Raw genomic sequence first — 22,237 nt, forward strand, 5'->3', positions numbered from 1 at the left:
TGCTAACAAAATGCTAACAACTACAAAGTAATTCCCATAGCGGATGCTAGGTAAATACTAACTAGGACAGACAACCCAATTCATAAAGTTATGCAAGTATCTGAAAATGCTACTCAGTTTGCTGAACGCACAAAACAAATATTAGACGGCATGGATCTTAGTAGTAAATTTCACCTGAATACTTAAGTTGCCCTGCACCAGATCACCTCACGATGCTCCCGTTTTGCATGTTGTGCTTCTTTGTAATCAAACACACGTGATTGGCTCAATCAGCTGTTTTTGGGGAACTACCGGTAAGCTTCATAGTGAAAAATTATCTAACAGTTGAAATAAAGAAGTATAAAATAACAGATTAGGATGCTATCTCCTTTGTGTGACTTGCCGATGACAGGCTAGCTAGCTAGCTACATGCTACAGTACGTTCAGGGCTAAGTGGCTAGCAGCGCTAATGGTTAGGCCAGATTAGCTAGCTCACGTGATCATTGCGGTCCTGTGTGTTTTTTTGTGCGAGGCTGGGTTTAATTTAGGAGGGATTGAAATGGGATTGTGCAGTGGCCTGTGGGAGAGGCTTTAAAAATGACCTACGTGTCCCCCAGAAAGGAAAATATATGAGTTAGTGTGTATCATTAGTTTTCATGCTCTTAAGTTAGCCTGGCTAACGTTGTAATCAATCAAATATTTTGCTAGTAATAAAGAGCGTTGTTAGCCTATATTCCTCATTTTGTCTGTGCTCTGCTCATGTGTAGTGACTCTAAGGTCATTGACCCCTCTGTGTTACAATCCCATTATTCAAAGAGGCTTTAAAGGGATAGTTTACTCAAATTACAAAATTACATTGGTTTCCTTAGCTCAATGAAGTTGATGATTGCATAAGATGATTTGGACATGAAGAGCAATGGTCCCTCTAAGCTGCGCGCGTGCAGTAGCCCCGAGACTGCCGTGCAGCTCCCCCGGGTCTGCCGTGCAGAAATATCAGCCCACAGAGAGAAGCACTAGATTGAACTTCACTCAACTTTCTAGAGCAGTGGTCATTTCGATCTCCAAGGGATTCAGCTGCCCTGAGCGCCGGGTAGGCGTACTGTTGCCATTTTGAACCATTTAATGTGTCTGAAGGTACAAACTCTGCCTTGCCGGCGGGCCCAGAGAGCAAATCAAGTGCACTATAGGCCTACCATTGGCCAATCGGATGGCTCAGATTACTGTGTCTGCAGTAATGTAGCAGGCATAAAAGAAAGCTACAGCAAAGTTGATACGTTTGAAACCATGACTAGAGAGACTGTCAACTAATACAGCAAAGAGCTGCTGTTTTTATGAGAGTTCATGTTTAAATTCTTCCTCAGCACTGTCGACACTTTGTATTCAACACTTTCATAAACCATAAAATGCACGTTCTTCCTATTTACACTCAGCGCTACAACATGCACTGCAGCAGTAATGAATGAGTAGGAAAGTGTATCTATGGGCTTGCGTTGTTATTATTCGTGGCTTGGGTCTTTTTTAATATCAAGGAATATTTCACTTTTCTCATAGGAGTAACAACCTGAATTTGCATGAGGCAGAAATAATGCGGTGCGACTTGAGTTTCGCCATCAGCTGGAAGATGGTGTCCTTTTTTGGTCAGTGTCAGCGGAGGAAAGGGAGAGCGGAGTGATGTTGAGAGGCGGACCCTCATTCTGCTGCTCTCTTCCTCCGCTGAGACTGACCATCAGATGCAGGCACCATCAGCCCAGTAAAATAAAAATAAAAAGCAAATTATTTAAATGTATGCTCACTCAGCTGTGCCTCACAAGTAATACAACAACTGATCTATTACCGGTGTGATCATATAGCCTACCTCAAATGGCCCGAACAACAATGCATTGGCAGGGCAATTCAAGCAAAGCTAATATGCGGTGATAATGTATTGGACCTATAGCTTACTGCACAACCCTCATTGCTACAGTACTGTTTTTAATTGGTTAATGTTGCATAGGCTTACTGTTTACGTCATGTTACAAACATATCTGAGCGGTAGATCTCGGCTTGCATTTTGACTCTGTGATCTTGACTCAGAAAAGGTTGGTGACCACTGTTCTAGAGTTTTCCCTGTTAACACTATCAACGTTTCCCTTTACTGTGGCAAATGTGATCGAATCAACGCAACATTAGCCACTTTCAATGCAGCATACCGAAACAAAACGAACTATGCAAGAGATTTTGTTGTAGGCAGAACGCATCGGAGTAGGATTCTATTGCATTGACACTCAAGACTGACTACACAGACCAGTGCAGCATAACCAATCAGAGCTGCAGTAGGCCTATATGCAAATAGACCATTGCCATATATGGATCTGTGCCATTTTACTTTTAACTGAATTGTGTTTACAGCATGAAATGTCATGAGTAGATGCGCTTGTTTTTAGATCAAAGCAAGAGCTGCATGTAGCCACGTGTGCATATTTGTTCATATCCTTTGCTAGTTAGTGAGTTATTAGCCCAGTTATAGATAATTTGTCGTCAGCAATAGGGGAGTGATTGCTTCCTACAAGAGCACAAAACATGTACATTTCTAGACATCTTTGAAAAGCGAGTCAGGTAAAGAGCTTTTTTTATTGTCTTAAAGGTGCAGTGTTGTATTTTGAGACAGGCTCGAATAAGCTAAGTAGCCAATTGGCATAGGGTAGCATAATTTGTCTGATTCTCTGTAATATATATATAATAGATAATAGTATGAGAATAGTAATGCATTTTATTTTGTAAAGTGGTTTCTTGCATCAAACACAACAGCATTTTCAGTCACCTCCTTGTCTGAATGACAAGTGGATAAACCAGGTAACTGTCAAGCCTTGCATGTTTTTTTTTTTCAAAAGTCTCATGGGATGTAGGCCTACATTGAACACCACACATTGGCTGCTACTGTAGGCTGAATGATAGAACAGCTATTTCCATGTTAAAATGTTCTGGGATGTATTTTCTCCATCGTTTTTGATGGTAGGCCACTCTGATAGGCGTAGATTATGATCAAATAGCCACAGTAGCCTACATGGCCACTGTTAAAACTGTAAATTAAAGGGGATACAGCCTCCGTGTTCACAGTATACGCGCGCTGGAAGTTGCACAGAATTTTCACAATGGTCAAGTTTGCACTCAGCAGACCTGAAATTTGCTCAGTGCATGAAAAAATTTGAGGGAACATTAATGAAGAGTGGAAAATGCTACTTTAGGAGATATTGACTTTCTGCCACAAATGGCAAATTATGGTTTTGGAAACCGTTGTTCATAGAATGCTTACAGGGTACCAATTGAAACCAATATTACATTCTGGTGAACTATCCCTTTAGTAGAGAGGAGCTTCACCAACTTGGAGGACAGTGGAAGGTGATAAGCTAAATAATTCTTGTTAAAAGTAAAACCAACATGATTTCGGCTCTTGGCCTTCATCAGGGTGAGCTGAAACGCATTGATTTGACTTTTAACAATAAAGATTTCTTACCAACTTCCACTGTCCTCCAAGAGTTGCGGAATCTCCTCTCTTCTTCAGTTTGCTCCTCAGTTCATGCACCTTGGTTGGAGAGCTAGGTAGCGGCAGTGTTCCTTTCCCTTAAACCAGGGCTGCCCAACCCTCTTCCTGGAGATCTACCGTCCTGTGGGTTTTCAGTCCAACCCTAATTTAACACACCTGATTCTGTACTGGCCCATGCTCAACAAGACCTTAACTAGCTGAATCAGAAATGCTAAATTAGGGTTGGACTGAACCTACAGACATTTACATTTTAGTCATTTAGCAGACACTCTTATCCAGAGCGACTTACAGTTAGTGAGTGCATTTTTTTTTTTTTTTATACTGCCCCCCGTGGGATTTAAAACCCACAACCCTGGCGTTGCAAACGCCATGCTCTACCAACTGAGCTACATCCCTGCCGGCCATTCCCTCCCCTACCCTGGACGAATTGTGCGCCGTCGCATGGGTCTCCCGGTCGCGGCCGGCTACGACAAAGCCTGGATTCGAACCAGGATCTCTAGTGGCACAGCTAGCACTGCCTTAGACCACTGCGCCACTCGGGAGACTACAGGACAGTAGATCTCCAGGAAGAGGGTTGTGCAGCCCTGCCTTAAACTATCTCTTTAAGCAGTAGGTATTTGTTCTCTCCTCGCTAAGGTGTTGGTCACTGGGTTCGGAAGCCAAAAGAGAGAGAAAGGGACAAAAGACTTGTGCCCTTATCCACAAAGCGTCTCAGAGCAAGAGTGCTGATCTAGGATCAGTTTTGCCTTTTAAATAATAATGAATAAGATTATATGGACAGATCCTAGATCACCACTCCTACTCTGAGACGCTTTGTGGATACTGGCCCATGTGTTAATCCTGCACTGACACGAAGACACACACACACTCACTCAATCACACATATGCACACACACTAACTAGTTTGGAATTGTGGACTATCCATGGACATTTTACACTGCCAAAATGTATGGATTTTTTTAAATGTAATGCAATTTTGGTTTAAAATCAGTTTTCATTTTGTGCAGTTAAGCCTTTACACTCGTGATAATTGGCCGGTATGGATCGGGCTAAATTGAAATGTTTCGTACTGAAATATGAAAAGCATATGCATAACCATGGTAGCAATTGAAAGGGAACAGTTTGGAGATGATGGGAAATTATTAGACCAAAGTTGAGTACACAACAGTTCACCTGACACAAGACTGAATCCAAACATTGCACTGTTGATTTTATGTGCATTTTACTGTACTTTTCACTGCATTTGTTGAGAACGAAATCTGAAAATATTCTGGATACTTTCAATAACATCATAAGACTATTTCTGGAAAATGTGGGGTAGGTGCAACATAAGCCCAAAAAGGGTTTGAGTGAGAGGACTAACTGGTGTCTCCAAGTGGCCACAAACCTCTCTAAAGTGTGCATAGTTCCTAAGCAATTTGAATGCAATTTTATGACTCAAAGAAGTCTTCAACTAGAAGGTACGTTTTTTTTTTTTTTTTTTAGCTCTCCTAGCTGTGCCGTTGAGGAACTCTAAGCAAGCACACTTGTAGTTGTTTTGTTTGGAACACAACCCTGCATCCCTGCCATCACACAGTTACTGTTTGTTGTTTACGCAATCAAAAAACTGTCCATTATAAATCGCAATCTGGGTCAGGTGGGCATGATTTAAAAGCTTGTTCTACTGCCAACATGACTAGCTAAGTTATAAAATACGATCTTACAGTGTGAGGCTTTCACAAGGAAATTTAGAGAAACAAATTGTAATTTTGATGCGCATAGAAAGGAGTAATGTGTGCATTCAGGTGCATGTGCCGCGGTGACTTTTCTTCACAGTAGACAAACACGCTCATTCTGTTCAGAACAACCCAGGGTATGACAACATTTCATCTTGTAACTGTACATCAAACATAGTGATCATAAACGTTGACACTGTATATGAGTTTTATGATATGAAAATGTGAAGTGCACATTTGGACTCACGGGTGTTTGGCTTGCTTGTATGACATGCGCCTCAACATCTCATCTTTCAAAATTAAGAGTCCTCTTAATTTACATAATTTCCCTGATTCAGACTACAAAAAATGTGCTAAAGTTGCCAAATTACCGCGAGGAATTGGGGCAACTTCTTGTTGTGCGTGGTTCTCAAGTTCAGAACGGCTGTCAGTCAAAACCCATACAGCGCTGTGAAGCGTAGAGACCGAGCTCTGAAGCCACTACGTTCCAATTTAGGCGCCATTTTCAACCCGTATATGGGTACGAGTGTAAAGGGTTTAACGCTCAAAAGTATCATCAACATAGCAGGGTGCTTACCTGCTTACAGACTAGAACAACGTAATTCTAAGTAGCGAATATACTTCCCAATTTGTGCCATCGCATGGCTACATTGGGAAGAAGCGATGGGGGCAGTCTGGGCAGATATGTATTCCGTTGTTGTTGATTTCTGTAAGCAGGAAGTTGTCCCGCTGTATATGATGATGTCATGTAATATAGTTTATTTCGTTTATTAACCAATATGATTTTGAATCAATAAACCTCTGTGATTCTCACTTTTACTCATCCCCCGAAAAATAATGAATGAATCAAACTGAATAAACTATTTTTCTCTGCTCCCTTTTCTTTCCAGTGTTTCGGTTCTGATCTTCAACACCACCTCGCACTGCTTCGTCTTGGTCAAGCAGTTCCGCCCAGGTAATACCCCCAACTTCCTTTTTGCTCGACCAATCAAATCATGTTTTATCCACAAGGATAGCGTTCTTTTTTCTTCTAAGGACTGGAAATTCACATTTTTTAAAATAGGTATTAGACAGTGAAGAGGGACAGGAAAGGGCAGGAAAGTAAGGCGTAGAAAGTGTGTTAGTAGGGCGTGGGTCTGATTCGAACCCACCACAACCTTGCTTTATCCCTGTGGGGAAACCCTGCTATTGTCACATTCCGAGCTTCTTAGCCAACACCTGTGTATTATGCTGAACTCCCACTTGAGTGTGTCAAGTGCAACAATATGTCCCCTGCCACGTGGTCTGGGATCTGTCTGGCATTGTCGAGGCTTGTCTATTACTGAGAAAAATGCTGACGGACTCTCTCCGCCCGGCTGGTGCACCGCCCCATCGAGGCTTTAAAATCCATTAGTCATCCCGTGGCATGTGGCCCTGTTCCATTCCAGCAGCTAACGCCTACCTCCAGCTCCCGCCACCCCTTTGGTGTTCACCAGGGTTGGGGTCGATTCCATTTCAATTCAGGAAGTACATTTCTTTGTGAATTTAAATGGAATTGTAATGGAATTTAACCCAACTCTGGTGTGGACAGATCAGGGGGAAAACAGGCGCTTAATAATATATTATGTTCAGCTGCTTGTGATAATATGGGGAATGCTCCACAGCCTATGTAGAAGGATTGGGTGCTTACATGTACCACTCCTCTTAGATATGTAAACCCTGAAGAGTTTGGGTCAATGGGTAGGGGATAGGGACCAAAATGGAATGGGGCCCATATCTCACCCGCTTAACTGAGTCTAGGGAAGGTTGGTAAAGCCATGGGGAGGTGCCATCAGTAATCGTTTTGGCGCAGGTTACAAAGGGGTGAGGTGCAGATGCAGATCTCGTCCGTCTTCCATTTGATGTATCATAAGCAGAGCAGTACTCTCTCTCTCACACACACACACACACACAGACACACACACACACACACACACACACACGTGGAGGCATGCTACACTATTTGTGAGGCAAGGCGCTCTTACCTTAGAGAGATGCCAACCAAAGATCACCCCAAAGATCCTCACAAACTTCTACAGATGCACCATTGAGAGCATTCTGTCGGGCTGCATCGCAGCCTGGTACGGCAACTGCTCCGCCCTCATCCGCATGGCTCTAAAGCGGGTGGTGCGGAAGCCCAACGTGTCACCGGGGCCACACTGCCTGCCCTCCAGGACATCTACAGCACCCGGTGTCAAAGGAAGGCCAAGAAGATCATCAAGGACCTCCGTCACCCAAGCCACGGACTGTTCACTCAGCTACCATCCGACAGACCGAGACAGTACAGGTGCATCAAAGCCAAGATAAAGAGACTAAAAAACAGGCCATGAGACTGTTGAACAGCCATCACTAGCTGTCTACCAGGCGATGCACACTCACTCACACACACAAGCTATCACACACACCTCATACTAACGAACGCACCAAACGGACATACAGTCACAGCCAATGCTGCTGTCCCATGTTATGGAGACATTGATTGGACCTGTGGTAGATTCAATTGATTGGACCTGATTTGGAAAGGTACACGTCTATATGAGGTCCCATAGTTGACAGTGCATGTCAGAGCAAAAACCAAGCCATGAGGTTGATGGAATTGTCCGTAGAGCTCCGAGACAGGATTGTGTTGGGGCACAGATCTGGGGAAGGGTAACAAAAAAGAACCCGATGGTCACTCTGACAGTGCTCCAGAGTTCCTCTGTGGAGATGGGAGAACCTTCCAGAAGGACAACCATCTCTGCAGCACTCCACCAATCAGGCCTTTATGGTAGAGTGGCCAGACGAAAGCCACTCCTCAGTAAAAGGCACATAACAGCCCGCTTGGAGTTTGCTAAAAGGCACCTAATTGACTATCAGACCATGAGAAACATGATTCTCTGGTCTGATGAAACATTATATTTTACATTTTAGTCATTTAGCAGACGCTCTTATCCAGAGCGACTTACAGTTAGTGAGTGCATACATTTTTCATACAAACCATGACTGAACTCTTTGGCCTGAATGCCAAGCGTTACGTCTGGAGGAAACCAGGCACCGCTCATCACCTGCCCAATACCATCCCTACAGTGAAGCATGGTGGTGGTGGCGGTGGCAGCATCAGTTGGTATATATGTGGATATATTGAAGCAACATCTCAAGACATCAGTCAGAAAGTTAAAGCTTGGTCGCAAATGGGTCTTCCAAATGGACAATGACCCCAAGCATACTTCCAAAGCTGTGGCAAAATGGCTTAAGGACAACAAAGTCAAGGTATTGGAGTGCCATCACAAAGCCCTGACCTCAATCCTATAGAAAATGTGTTGGCAGAACTGAAAAAGCGTATGCAGGCAAGGAGGCCTACAAACCTGACTCAGTTACAGCAGCTCTGTCAGGAGGAATGGGCCAAAATTCACCCAACTTATTGTGGGAAGCTTTTGGAAGGCTACCCGAAACATTTGACCCAAGTTAAACAATTTAAAGGCAATGCTACCAAATATTAATTGAGTGCATGTAAACTTCTGACACACTGGGAATGTGATGAAAGAAATACAAGCTGAAATAAATCACTCTCTACTATTATTCTGACATTTCACATTCTTAAAATAAAGTGGTGATCCTAACTGACCTAAAACAGGGAATTTTTACTAGGATTAAATGTCAGGAATTGTGATTTTCTTTTTTTTATGCATTTGGCTAAGGTGTATGTAAACTTCCGACTTCCGAGATAGGGTGACACACACATACAGTGAGGGGAAAAAAGTATTTGATCCCCTGCTGATTTTGTATGTTTGCACACTGACAAAGAAATGATCGGTCTATAATTTTAATGGTAGGTTTATTTGAACAGTGAGAGACAGAATAACAACAAAAAAATCCAGAAAAACGCATGTCAAAAATGTTATAAATTGATTTGCATTTTAATGAGGGAAATAAGTATTTGACCCCCTCTCAATCAGAAAGATTTCTGGCTCCCAGGTGTCTTTTATACAGGTAACAAGCTGAGATTAGGAGCACACTCTTAAAGGGAGTGCTCCTAATCTCAGTTTGTTACCTGTATAAAATACACCTGTCCACAGAAGCAATCAATCAATCAGATTCCAAACTCTCCACCATGGCCATGACCAAAGAGCTCTCCAATGATGTCAGGGACAAGATTGTAGACCTACACAAGGCTGGAATGGGCTACAAGACCATCGCTAAGCAGCTTGGTGAGAAGGTGACAACAGTTGGTGCGATTATTCGCAAATGAAACACAAAATAACTGTCAATCTCCCTCGGCCTGGGGCTCCATGCAAAATCTCACCTCGTGGAGTTGCAATGATCATGAAAACGGTGAAGAATCAGCCCAGAACTACAAGGGAGGATCTTGTCAATGATCTCAAGGCAGCTGGGACCATAGACACCAAGAAAACAATTGGTAACACACTACGCCGTGAAGGACTGAAATCCTGCAGCGCCCGCAAGGTCCCCCTGCTCAAGAAAGCACATATACAGGCCCGTCTGAAGTATGCCAATGAACATCTGAATGATTCAGAGGAGAACTGGGTGAAAGTGTTGTGGTCAGATGAGACCAAAATGGAGCTCTTTGGCATCAACTCAACTCGCCGTGTTTGGAGGAGGAGGAATGCTGCCTATTACCCCAAGAACACCATCCCCATCGTCAAACATGGAGGTGGAAACATTATGCTTTGGGGGTGTTTTTCTGCTAAGGGGACAGGACAACTTCACCGCATCAAAGGGATGATGGACGGGGCCATGTACCGTCAAATCTTGGGTGAGAACCTCCTTCCCTCAGCCAGGGCATTGAAAATGGGTCGTGGATGGGTATTCCAGCATGACAATGACCCAAAACACACGGCCAAGGCAACAAAGGAGTGGCTCAAGAAGAAGCACATTAAGGTCCTGGAGTGGCCTAGCCAGTCTCCAGACCTTAATCCCATAGAAAATCTGTGGAGGGAGCTGAAGGTTCGAGTTGCCAAACGTCAGCCTCGAAACCTTAATGACTTGGAGAAGATCTGCAAAGAGGAGTGGGAGAAAGTCCCTCCTGAGATGTGTGCAAACCTGGTGGCCAACTTCAAGAAACGTCTGACCTCTGTGATTGCCAACAAGGGTTTTGCCACCAAGCACTAAGTCATGTTTTTCAGAGGGGTCAAATACTTATTTCCCTCATTAAAATGCAAATCAATTTATAACATTTTTGACATGCGTTTTTCTGGATTTTGTTGTTGTTATTCTGTCTCTCACTGTTCAAATAAACCTACCATTAAAATTATAGACTGATCATGTCTTTGTCAGTGGTCAAACGAACAAAATCAGCAGGGGATCAAATACTTTTTCCCTCACTGTACATGTTTTGCAGAGGGGTCAAATATTTATTTCCCTCATTAAAATGCAAATCAATTTATAAAATTTTTGACATGCGTTTTTCTGGATTTTGTTGTTGTTATTCTGTCTCTCACTGTTCAAATAAACCTTCCTTTAAAATTATAGACTGATCATTTCTTTGTCAGTGGGTAAACGTACAAAATCCGCAGGGGATCAAATACTTTTTTCCCTCACTGTACACTTTATTGAAACAAATCAGCCTTTGATCAAAAAGCTCGAGAGATTTTGTCGCCGCACAATGGCATCCAAACAATGGCTGACCCTTTTTGACACATTGTTCCTCAAGCAAGGGGAAAAAAGTAACCGGTTGCGTCCCAAATATCACCCTATTACCATCATAGCGCGCTACTTTTGACCAGAGTCCTAAGTAGTGCACAATACAGGGAATAGGGTGCCATTTGGGACACAGACTTTCAATGCGAGGCCTTCCTTCCATTCTGTGGAGTGCACTGCGGTGTCGCACTGTCCCCAGCCATTTAGCGGCAAACAAAGGATGTTCCCTGCCTGGCATAGTAACAGGGGCCTTTTGCACATTATTACACAAGGCAGCATTGTTTTCGGAGGTGAGGTGGAAAAAAACAAATGCATCCAATGTCGGTTTTTTTCATTGAGTGCAGACACAAGGTGTGTTTGTGTCTGTGTGAAATCAAACTGGAAGATCAAATCAAAGTTTATTGGTTGCGTACACAGTTTAGCAGTTGTTATGGCAGTGCAGCGAAATGCTTATGTTGCTAGCTCCTAACGATGCAGTCAGATGTCAAGCAATACAAATTTAAAGAAAAAATATATATATTATTACTGTCTCTTATTACTGTGTTTTCCACCAGTGAGGTTTTTTGGGGTTATGCTTTTCATGATTTTATAGGGGTATGATTTTACTAAACATGCAGTTCACAGAAACAAAGTTTGTCAGACACTTATTATTTCACAATTGTTGCTTATTTGAAGAATTAAAACGTAGACTTTGATTTTGAAATAAACTGCACCATTAGCACAGTCTCAATTGTCGAGAAGTGAATGGAACGATACATCACTGAGAAAAAGGTATATAGGCCTCAAGTCGATGTCACTAAACTGTAATATCTGTTGCTATCTAGCTCTACCCCTCTCACTCTCTCCACCCTCCCTCCCGCTCTCCTTCTGCAGCCGTGTACATGTGCGAGTGGGAGAGGACCCAGCCCAAGGCACCTGAATCGGCCGAGCAGGCGGCGGAGGAGAAAGAGTGGGCTGCGGCTGCAGCCCCGGAGACCCCCAGAGGCGAGACTGCTGCTACGGTGGGGGGCGGGGAGACGCCCCAGCCCCCAGGCTCAGTGGGGATGACCTACGAACTATGCGCAGGCCTGGTGGACAAGGCTGACCTGTCGCTGGAGGAGATCGCCAGGCAGGAGGTGCTGGAGGAGTGCGGCTACGACGTGCCAGTCGCCAAGCTGCGGAGGATCACCTCGTACAGGTGTGTGTGTACGTATGGCTTCGAGGTGAAGTTTCCCCTGTGTACAGATCTAGGATCAGCTTCCCCTCCCCTAATCCTAACCTTAACCATTAGTGGGGAAAATGCTAAACTGAGCCAAGATCAGTGTCTAGGGGCGTGTTCATCCTACACGGTGTGGCTCCACACACACACACCCATAGCTTCATACAGGCGCACACATGCATATGCATACGAGCACATACACATGCATGCATATGCACATACATACGTATAGACATTGTGCGGATATGCAACGTCTATGCAGACACACACACACAAACTAAGTCTAAGATTTACCTGCAACTTGGGAGAAAAGAAATGTGGAATGTCTTGTTTTTTCCTTTAGCCCAAGGGGCCGATAATTCTTAGGTTTAGTTAAAGGAAAAATCCACCCAAAACCACTCATTCCTATAATTTACAATGTGAAATAACACTCATATGTAGCTAGGTTTCCATCCAATTGACGACAGATTTTCATGCGAATATTCAAAAATCCACATAAAGAAAATATTCGCATTTCCACGTGCGCTAAAGCCAACAGCTCACAGATGCTGTGCGGGTGGACTAGTCTAGATGATGAGATTATTACGGACAAGAGTGGGAATATTTTTATTAGTCAAACGGCAGTCAAGCATCGATCATCATGTCACCAGACCCTCAATATTTATTGTAAAGGGGCATCAACGGCACTGTGCACTTTCACCACCCTGTGAAGTTCATCATACTTTATTTATCTGTAGCCTAATAAACTGCATGCTTTCCTGAGTCATATTGGGAGGACCACACACCATATCATCGCGTGACTCCAAGTTTACTTCGATATGATGGTTATTATATCAATATTTGCACATAAAGGCGTTTCCACCGCCATTTCTCGCATAATTAATTTTACAGACACAAAAAGATCCCACCATGTCGAACAAATAAATGGTCGAACAAATGATCTGTCGTCATTTATAAAATTGTACCGAAACTTATTTTTTCCATCATAGCCGTCTTGATTTTCTTTTTATACAGTTTGACTTTACTCGCATAAAAATGATGGGTTGTGAACAAATGTTTAATTTTGTCGTTATAATATGGTTGGTTGCAACGTGAAAATTGTTGTGGAAATCTGTTGCAGCTCACTCAAGTCGACTACAAAACCCGCAATGCTCTCTATGGGCTGGCTAGCTAGCTAGCTAGATAAGTAGCTAGCAAACGTAGCTACACACAATAATACCAAAGTCAATATCAGCATGTGAAGTAGCTAGTTAGTGCAGTTTGTTTAGGTGGTTTTACAGCTATCAATTTAGGAGTCTACAATCTCGCCATATTCAACCTGTAGATTGTGTGTTTCGCAGAGTGAGGTCTGACATTCGCAACGGCACCATGCATTTTGCATGTTGGACTGAAGTGGCAGACATAAGAGAAATGTGGTAGTCCCTCTGTTATATTACAAATGTTTCAAGGTAGAAATATTGCAAAAATATAATCAATGGCTCATTCAAGAGAAGACAACCTCCTGGGTTATGACATTGGCCAGAAATCTGACATGTATGATAGAAGTTTTTCGCAATCTAAAAGTAATCTTCCTATTAACTTCCAGTGTTGTGAGAGTGGCTTTATCACAATGCTATGTCAGACCGGTTGTAGTTCTGCCTGCGTGATTGACAAGAGCTCAGATAAACATGAAAATATGAAATGACCCCGGGAATCGATAGAACATCTCTCTGAGATGGCCAAAAATTATATAATATTCAGAATATTTCTTTTACGTGAGAGAAGGCAACCTTTCTGATATGCCCAAAGGACCCTCAGTAACCCTTTACAGTTGTGGTCAAAAGTTTTGAGAATGACACAAGTATTGCTCTTCACAAAGTTCGCTGCTTCAGTGTTATGAGATATTTTGTCAGATGTTACTATGGTATCCTGAAGTATAATTTCAAGCATTCCATAAGTGTCAAAGGCTTTTATTGACAATTACATTAAGTTTATGCAGAGAGTCAATATTTGCAGTGTTGACCCTTCTTTTTCAAGACCTCTGCAATCCGCCCTGGCATGCTGTCAATTAACTTCTGGGCCACATCCTGACTGATGGCAGCCCATTCTTGCATAATGAATGCTTGGAGTTTGTAAGAATTTGTGGGTTTTTGTTTGTCCACCCGCCTCTTGAGGATCGACCACAAAATCTCAATGGGATTAAGGTCTGGGGAGTTTCCTGGATTTCGATGTTTTGTTCCCCGAGCCACTTAGTTATCACTTTTGCCTTATGGCAAGGTGCTCCATCATGCTGGAAAAGGCATTGGTCGTCACCAAACTGTTCTTGGATGGTTGGGAGAAGTTGCTCTCGGAGGATGTGTTGGTACCATTCTTTATTCATGGCTGGGTTCTTAGGCAAAATTGTGAGTGAGCCCACTCCCTTGGCTGAGAAGCAACCCCACACATGAATGGTCTCAGGATGCTTTACTGTTGGCATGACACAGGACTGATGGTAGCGCTCACTTTGTCTTCTCCGGACAAGGTGTTTTCCGGATGCCCCAAACAATCAGAAAGGGGATTCATCAGAGAAAATTACTTTACCCCAGTCCTCAGCAGTCCAATCCCTGTACCTTTTGCAGAATATCAGTCTGTCCCTGATGTTTTTCCTGGAGATAAGTGGCTTCTTTGCTGCCCTTCTTGACACCAGGCCATCCTCCAAAAGTATTCGCCTCACTGTGCGTGCAGATGCACTCACACCTGCCTGCTGCCATTCCTGAGCAAGCTCTGCACTGGTGGTGCCCTGATCCCGCATCTGAATCAACTTTAGGAGACGGTCCTGGCGCTTGCTGGACTTTCTTGGGCGCCCTGACACCTTCTTTACAACAATTGAACCTCTCTCCTTGAAGTTCTTGATGATCCGATAAATGGTTGATTTAGGTGCAATCTTACTAGCAGCAATATCCTTGCCTGTGAAGCCCGTTTTGTGCAAAGCAATGATGACGGCACGTGTTTCCTTGCAGGTAACTATGGTTAACAGAGGAAGAACAATGATTTCAAGCACCACCCTCCTTTCAAAGCTTCCAGTCTGTTATTCTAACTCAATCAGCATGACAGAGTGATCTCCAGCCTTGTCCTCGTCAACACTCTCACCTGTGTTAACGAGAGAATCTCTGACATGATGGCAGCTGGTCCTTTTGTGGCAGGGCTGAAATGCAGTGGAAATGTTTTTTTGGAATTAAAGTTCATTTTCATGGCAAAGAGGGACTTTGCAATTAATTGCAATTCATCTGATCACTCTTCATGATATTCTGGAGTATATGCAAATTGCCATCATCAAAACTGAGGCAGCAGACTTTGTGAAAGTAGTATTTGTGTCATTCTCAACTTTTGACCACGACTGTACACTTGTGGGAATTTGCCTATAAGGATCGAGCTAAATGTAAATGTTTCTTACAAAATAAATATGAAAATGCATAAGCATGGTAGCAATTGAAAGGGAACATGGAAAAATGGACCAAGTTTGAGGACACTCTGGTGGTCCTCTGTAGCTCAGCTGGTAGAGCACGGCGCTTGTAACGCCAAGGTAGTGGGTTCGATCCCCGGGACCACCCATACACAAAAAAAATGTATGCACGCATGACTGTAAGTCGCTTTGGATAAAAGCGTCTGCTAAATGGCATATTATTATTATTATTATTATTATGACACAACAGTTCACCTAACACAAGACTGAATCCATTGCACTTTTGATTTTATGTGCATTTTACATTTACTGTACTTTCCACTGTATTTGTTGATAACGAAATCTGAAAATGCTCTTGATACATTTAGTAACATGATAAGAATATTCCTGGAAAATGTGGAGTAGGTGCAACATGCGACAAAAACAATTAGAAGGGTTTGAGTGAGAGGACTAACTGGTGTCTCCGTGGCCACACACATCTCCAAAGTGTGCACAGTTTCTAAGTAATTTCAATGCACTTTTATGACTTAAACTAGAAGATGCTTTTTTGAGCCCTCCTAGCTCTGCTGTTGAGGGACTAGAGGAAGCACACTTGTAGTTGTTTTGTTTGAAACACAGCCCTGCATCCCTGCCATCACACAATTACTGTCAGGTGGGCAATCCGGGTCAGGTGGGCATCATTTGAAAGTTTGTTCTATTGCCAACATGACTAGCTCAGTTATAAAATACGATCTTAGTGTTAGGCTTTCACAGAGCAATTCAGAGAAACAGATCGTAATTTTGGTGCACATAGAAAGGAGTCATGCATGCATTCAGGTGTTACGTGGCACATATTCTTCACAATAGACAAACATATGAGTGACTGAGAAGCTCAGAATCTAGGGTCAGGTTGCATTCACACTGGCAACGCAGTCCCATGCAGAGCTGACGGAGGAGTATGTGTAATTTGATGCAGAGTTTGATGTGCGTTTAGCGCAATCTCAAGCAAGCTGACCCACCTACCCCTTCACCACTCCAATACACCTTCCCATTGAAATACATTGAGTTGGCGCTGTCATTTTACCCAGCGTTGCTTAGTGTGAATGCACCCTAACAATTCACTGGAACCACCCCCCACCCCAGCTTAAGCACCTCGATCCAATCAACTGAGCCATGGGGTGAGGAGCCGTGGTTGGTTAGTAACACTCTTGGCTCCATGCACGTGTGGCTCCCTGCTGGAGACCAATGTTCAATCCCTGTGTGCTCCCTTCTGACTGTCTCCTCTCCCATCTCCCACTCAGTTTCACATTTATCTGTCAATAAATCACTTAAAATACATAACGAAAGTGATTCTTCACTCTCCCCCCCAAAAAACAAACGGAGCGATGGGAACCTTGGTGTTCACATAGAGTTCAAAGGACAGACCAGCTTTGCATGATCATTTGCTTGCATTTCCCTGTCCACCCACGAACCTACGGCAAAATAACTTGCTGAAGTCGTATCTGCATCTGTAACTTAGCAATAACTTAGCTATTCGTTTACACTTTTATCTCCTTCCACTTTGACACAGACAGAATCTTTGCGTTGTCTATCGCGGTACAAGTGGTGACTTGCTCCATGTTGACTCGTTTAAAGGAGCAGTGCAGTGAAATGTGATTTTCCTGTTTTTGTATGATATATCCACACTGAGGTCGGAATTAACAATGAAATTGTGAAAATTATGAGAATACCCTTTTAGTGTAAGCGTTTCTTTTTTAATTTTTTGCCTTGAATTTCAGCCTGTTCAGGTGGGATGGAGTTTTTGGTCCACAGCATGACAACACAATCTGATCTGATTATTCTGAGCAATGACCAGTCATCTTTTATTTGCATATGTGTCCTCCTACTTTGAAGGGTACACAAGGTATTTTGTACATTTACATTAAAGTCATTTAGCAGACGCTCTTATCCAGAGCGACTTACAAATTGGTGCATTCAACTTAGGATAGACAGTAGGACAACAGCCCTATTTCATTGTTATTTTTTTATGGGGGAGGGGGGGGTAGAAGGATTACTGTTATACTATTCCAGGTATTCCTTAAAGAGGTAGTGTTTCAAGTGTCTCCAGAAGCTGGTCAGTGACTCCGCTGTTGTGGGGGAGCTTGTTCCACCATTGGGGTGCCAGAGCAGCGAATAGCTTTGACTGGGCTGAGCGGGAACTGTGCTTCCATAGAGGTAGGGGGGCTAGCAGGCCAGAGGTGGATGAACGTAGTGCCCTCGTTTGGGTGTAGGGTCTGATCAGAGCCTGCTGGTAAGAAGGTGCCGCACCAGACGGGCTGCAGCGTTCTGGATAAGTTGTAGGGGTTTAATGGCACAGGCAGGGAGCCCAGCCAACAGCGAGTTGCAGTAATCCAGACGGGAGATGACAAGTGCCTGGATTAGGACCTGTGCCGCGTTCTGTGTAAAGTAGGGTCGTACTCTGCGAATGTTGTAGAGCATGAACCTGCAGGATCGGGTCACCGCTTTGATGTTAGTGGAGAACGACAGGGTGTTGTCCAGGGTCACGCCAAGGTTCTTTACACTCTGGGAGGAGGACACAACGGAGGTGTCAACCGTGATGGCGAGATCATGGAGCGGGCAGTCCTTCCCCGGGAGGAAGAGCAGCTCCGTCTTGCCGAGGTTTAGCTTGAGGTGGTGATCCGACATCCACACTGATATGTCTGCCAGACATGCAGAGATGCGATTCGCCACCTGGTTATCAGAAGGGGGAAAGGAGAAAATGAATTGTGTGTCATCTGCGTAGCAATGATAGGAGGGACCATGTGAGGATATGACAGAGCCAAGTGACTTGGTGTATAGAGAGAATAGGAGAGGGCCTAGAACTGCGCCCTGGGGGACACCAGTGGTGAGAGCACGTGGTGCGGAGACAGATTCTCGCCACGCCACCTGGTAGGAGCGACATGTCAGGTAGGATGCAATCCAAGAGTGAGCAGCGCCGGAGATGCCCATCTCGGAGAGGTTGGAGAGGAGGATCTGATGGTTCACAGTATCAAAGGCAGCAGATATGTCTAGAAGGATGAGAGCAGAGGAGAGAGAGTTAGCTTTAGCAGTGCGGAGAGCCTCCGTGACACAGAGAAGAGCAGTCTCAGTTGAATGACCAGTCTTGAAACCTACTGGTTTGGATCAAGAAGGTCATTCTGAGAGAGACAGCAAGGGAGTTGGCTAGAGACTGCACGCTCAAGAGTTTTGGAGAGAAAATAAAAAGAGATACTGGTCTGCAGTTGTTGACAGCGGAGGAATCAAGTGTAGATTATTTGAGGAGGGGTGCAACTCTCGCTCTCTTGAAGACTGAAGGGACATAGCCAGCGGTCAAGGATGAGTTGATGAGCGAGGTGAGATAAGGAGAAGGTCTCCGGAAATGGTCTGGAGAAGCGAGGAGGGGATAGGGTCAAGCGGGCAGGTTGTTGGGCGGACGGCCATCACAAGTCGCAAGATTTCATCTGTAGAGAGAGGGGAGAAAGAAGTCAAAGCATAGGGTAGGGCAGTGTGAGCATGACCAGCGGTGTCATTTGACTTAATAAATGAGGATCGGATGTCGTCAACCTTCTTTTCAAAATGGTTGACGAAGTCATCCACAGAGAGGGAGTAGGGAGGGGGAGGAGGAAGAGGATTCAACAGGGAGGAGAAGGTGGCAAAGAGCTTCCTAGGGTTAGAGGCAGAGGCTTGACATTTAGAATGGTAGAAAGTGGCTTTAGCAGCAGAAACAGAGGAAGAAAATGTAGAGAGGAGGGAGTGAAAAGATGACAGGTCCGCAGGGAGTCTAGTTTTCCTCAATTTTCGCTCTGCCCGGATCCCTGTTCTGTGAGCTCGCAATGAGTCGTCAAGCCACGGAGCAGGAGGGGAGGACCGAGCCAGCCGGGAGGATAGGGGACATAGAGAGTCAAAAGATGCAGAAAGGGAGGAGAGGAGGGTTGAGGAGGCAGAATCAGGAGATCGGAGGGAGAAGGATTTAGCAGAGGGAAGAGATGATAGGATGGAAGAGGAGAGGGTAGTGGGAGAGAGAGAGCGAAGGTTGCGGTGGCACATTACCATCTGAGTAGGGGCAGAGTGAGTAGTGTTGGAGGAGAGCGAGAGAGAAAAGGATACAAAGTAGTGGTCGGAGACTTGGAGGGGAGTTGCAGTGAGATTAGTAGAAGAACAGCATCTAGTAAAGATGAGGTCAAGCGTATTGCCTGCCTTGTGAGTAGGGGGGGATGGTGAGAGGGTGAGTCAAAAGAGGAAAGGAGTGGAAAGGAGGAGGCAGAGAGAAATGAGTCAAAGGCAGACGTAGGGAGGTTAAAGTCACCCAGAACTGTGAGGGGTGAGCCATCCTCAGGAAAGGAACTTATCAAGGCGTCAAGCTCATTGATGAACTCTCCAAGGGAACCTGGAGGGCGATAAATGATAAGGATGTTAAGCTTGAATGGGCTAGTGACTGACCTTCATGTCTTAAAGTAATGACGGACTGTTGTTTCTCTTTGCTTATTTGAGCTGTTCTTGCCATAATATGGACTTGGTGTTTTACCAAATAGGGCTTTCTTCTGTATACCCCCCCACCTTGTCACAACACAACTGATTGGCTGAAACACATAAACTTTTAACAAGGCACACCTGTTAATTGAAATGCATTCCAGGTGAATACCTCATGAAGCTGGTTGTGAGAATGCCAAGAGTGTGCAAAGCTGTCATCAAGGCAAAGGGTGGCTACTTTGAAGAATCTCAAATATATTTAGATTTTTTAACACTTTCTTGGTTACTACATTATTGAATATGTATTATTTCATAGTTTTGATGTCTTCACTATTATTCTACAATGTAGAAAATAGTAAAAAATTAAGGAAAATGCTTGAATGAGAAGATGTGTCCAAACTTTTGACTGGTACTGTATGTAATTGTATAAAAATTTGTATCAACACGGCCACACGGTCAGACTGAGCATTTCATTGATTAACTCTCCAAGGGAACCTGGAGGGCTATAAATGATAAGGATGTTAAGCTTGAATGGGCTAGTGACTGTGACAGCATGGAATTCAAATGAGGAAGGAGGAAATAGACAGATGGGTCAGGGGGAAAAGAGAGAATGTCCACTTGGGATAGATAAGGATTCCTGTGCCACCGCCATGCTGACCAGATGGGCGGTAGGTAGCTAAGTGGTTAAGAGCGTTGTGCCAGTAACCGAAAGGTCACTGGTTCTAATCCCCGAGCCGACTAGGTGAAACATCTGTCGATGTGCCCTTGAGCAAGGCACTTAACCCTAATTGCTCCTGTAAGTCGCTCTGGATAAGAGCGTCTACTAAATTACAAAAAAATAATAATAATGCTCTCGGAGTATGCGAGAACACATGATCAGACGAGGAAAGAGCAGTAGGAGTAGCAGTGTTTTCTGTGGTAATCCATGTTTCCGTCAGCGCCAAGAAGTCGAGGGACTGGAGGGTAGCATAGGCTGAGATGAACTCTGCCTTGTTGGCCGCAGAACGGCAGTTCCAGAGGCTGCTGGAGACCTGGAACTACACGTGGGTCGTGCGCGCAGGGACCACCAGATTAGAGTGGCAGCAGCCACGCGGTGTGAAGCGTTTGTATGGCCTGTGCAGAGAGGAGATAATGCAAAAGAGATCGGAATAAAATTAACTAAACATCTGGGAAAGCGAGAGAGCAGGGCCTCCCTCACTTACCTTTCACTGAAACACTCAAATATAACTCCCAACTTCCACTTTAGAAATTATAATTGTTGTAAACTACAGCGGTTCAATGTTTTCTAGGAATAGACTCTAACTTTGTTTATTCAGCTAGCTAACTTGGTACATTATTCTTCCGTGAAAACCGCCCAGGCCACCGTATCCTATGATGCCATAGCTAACTAGCATGCTAGCCATAGCTAACTAGCATGCTAGCTTCCAATAACACACGGTTTAGCACCAATACTCCGTTACAACAAACTACCAATAGTGTGTTAACACGCTAAACAGATCATTCGTGTCCGTGTCTAACGTTGTGTAAAGTTTTGGGGTTCGTTTTGACAGTTTGACTGAGTACGTCGTCAACTTATTCAGCCAGTTAGTTAGCTAACTAGAATAGTTAGCATATTAGCTAGCCATCGCTCTCTGTCAACGAACCAACCCCTCCTCCCACAGTATGAAACACACAGAGAAAACCAAGCTAACGTTAACTAGTCACCCATGTCTTGAATTCCTTTTAAACGACTCTGGTTACCAGTATGTAAAAATAAAATAAAAAATAAATGTAGGTTATAAACTTACCCTTAGTAGCTACTGTTAGCTAGTTAAGTGTAAAGCTAGCTACTGAATCAATTTAGCTAGTTCACGTCTGTCCCAACGGAGAGTCTAGACCAGGGGTATTCAACTCTTACCCTACAAGGTCCGGAGCCCGCTGGTTTTCTGTTCTACCTGATAATTAATTGCACCCACCTGGTGTACCCTGTGGAACTGGCTTTAAGGTCCAGAGTTGAGTTTGAGGGGTCTAGATGATCCTATCTGCCAATCAGGGCTGTGTACAGTACCATTAAAACGTTTGGACGCACCTACTCATTCAAGGGTTTTTCTTTATTTTTTAATAAATGTTCTACATTGTAGAATAATAGTGAAGACATCAAAACGATGAAATAACACATGTGGAATCATGTAGTAACCAAAAAAGTGTTAAACAAATCAAAATATATTTTATATTTGAGATACTTCAAATAGCCACCCTTTACCTTGATGACAGCTTTGCACTCTCTTGGCATTCTCTCA

The 22,237-nt window shown here is 43.9% G+C and overlaps 1 protein-coding gene across 1 annotated transcript in view; it reads left to right on the forward strand.

The window, feature by feature from the left end:
- nudt14 (nudix (nucleoside diphosphate linked moiety X)-type motif 14) overlaps window positions 1-22,237 on the forward strand; it is a gene marked incomplete at its 5' end in the record, with an annotated part of 68,728 nt that overhangs the window by 41,081 nt on the left and 5,410 nt on the right. Inside the window, 2 exons of the mRNA XM_084151071.1 lie at window positions 6,108-6,172; window positions 11,746-12,049. Coding sequence (XP_084007197.1) covers window positions 6,108-6,172; window positions 11,746-12,049 — 369 coding nt within the window. The remainder of the gene's footprint in view (window positions 1-6,107; window positions 6,173-11,745; window positions 12,050-22,237) is intronic.

Source organism: Coregonus lavaretus, assembly GCF_964263955.1.
Source record: "Coregonus lavaretus genome assembly, chromosome: 33".
In the NCBI taxonomy this organism is placed as follows: domain Eukaryota; kingdom Metazoa; phylum Chordata; class Actinopteri; order Salmoniformes; family Salmonidae; genus Coregonus; species Coregonus lavaretus.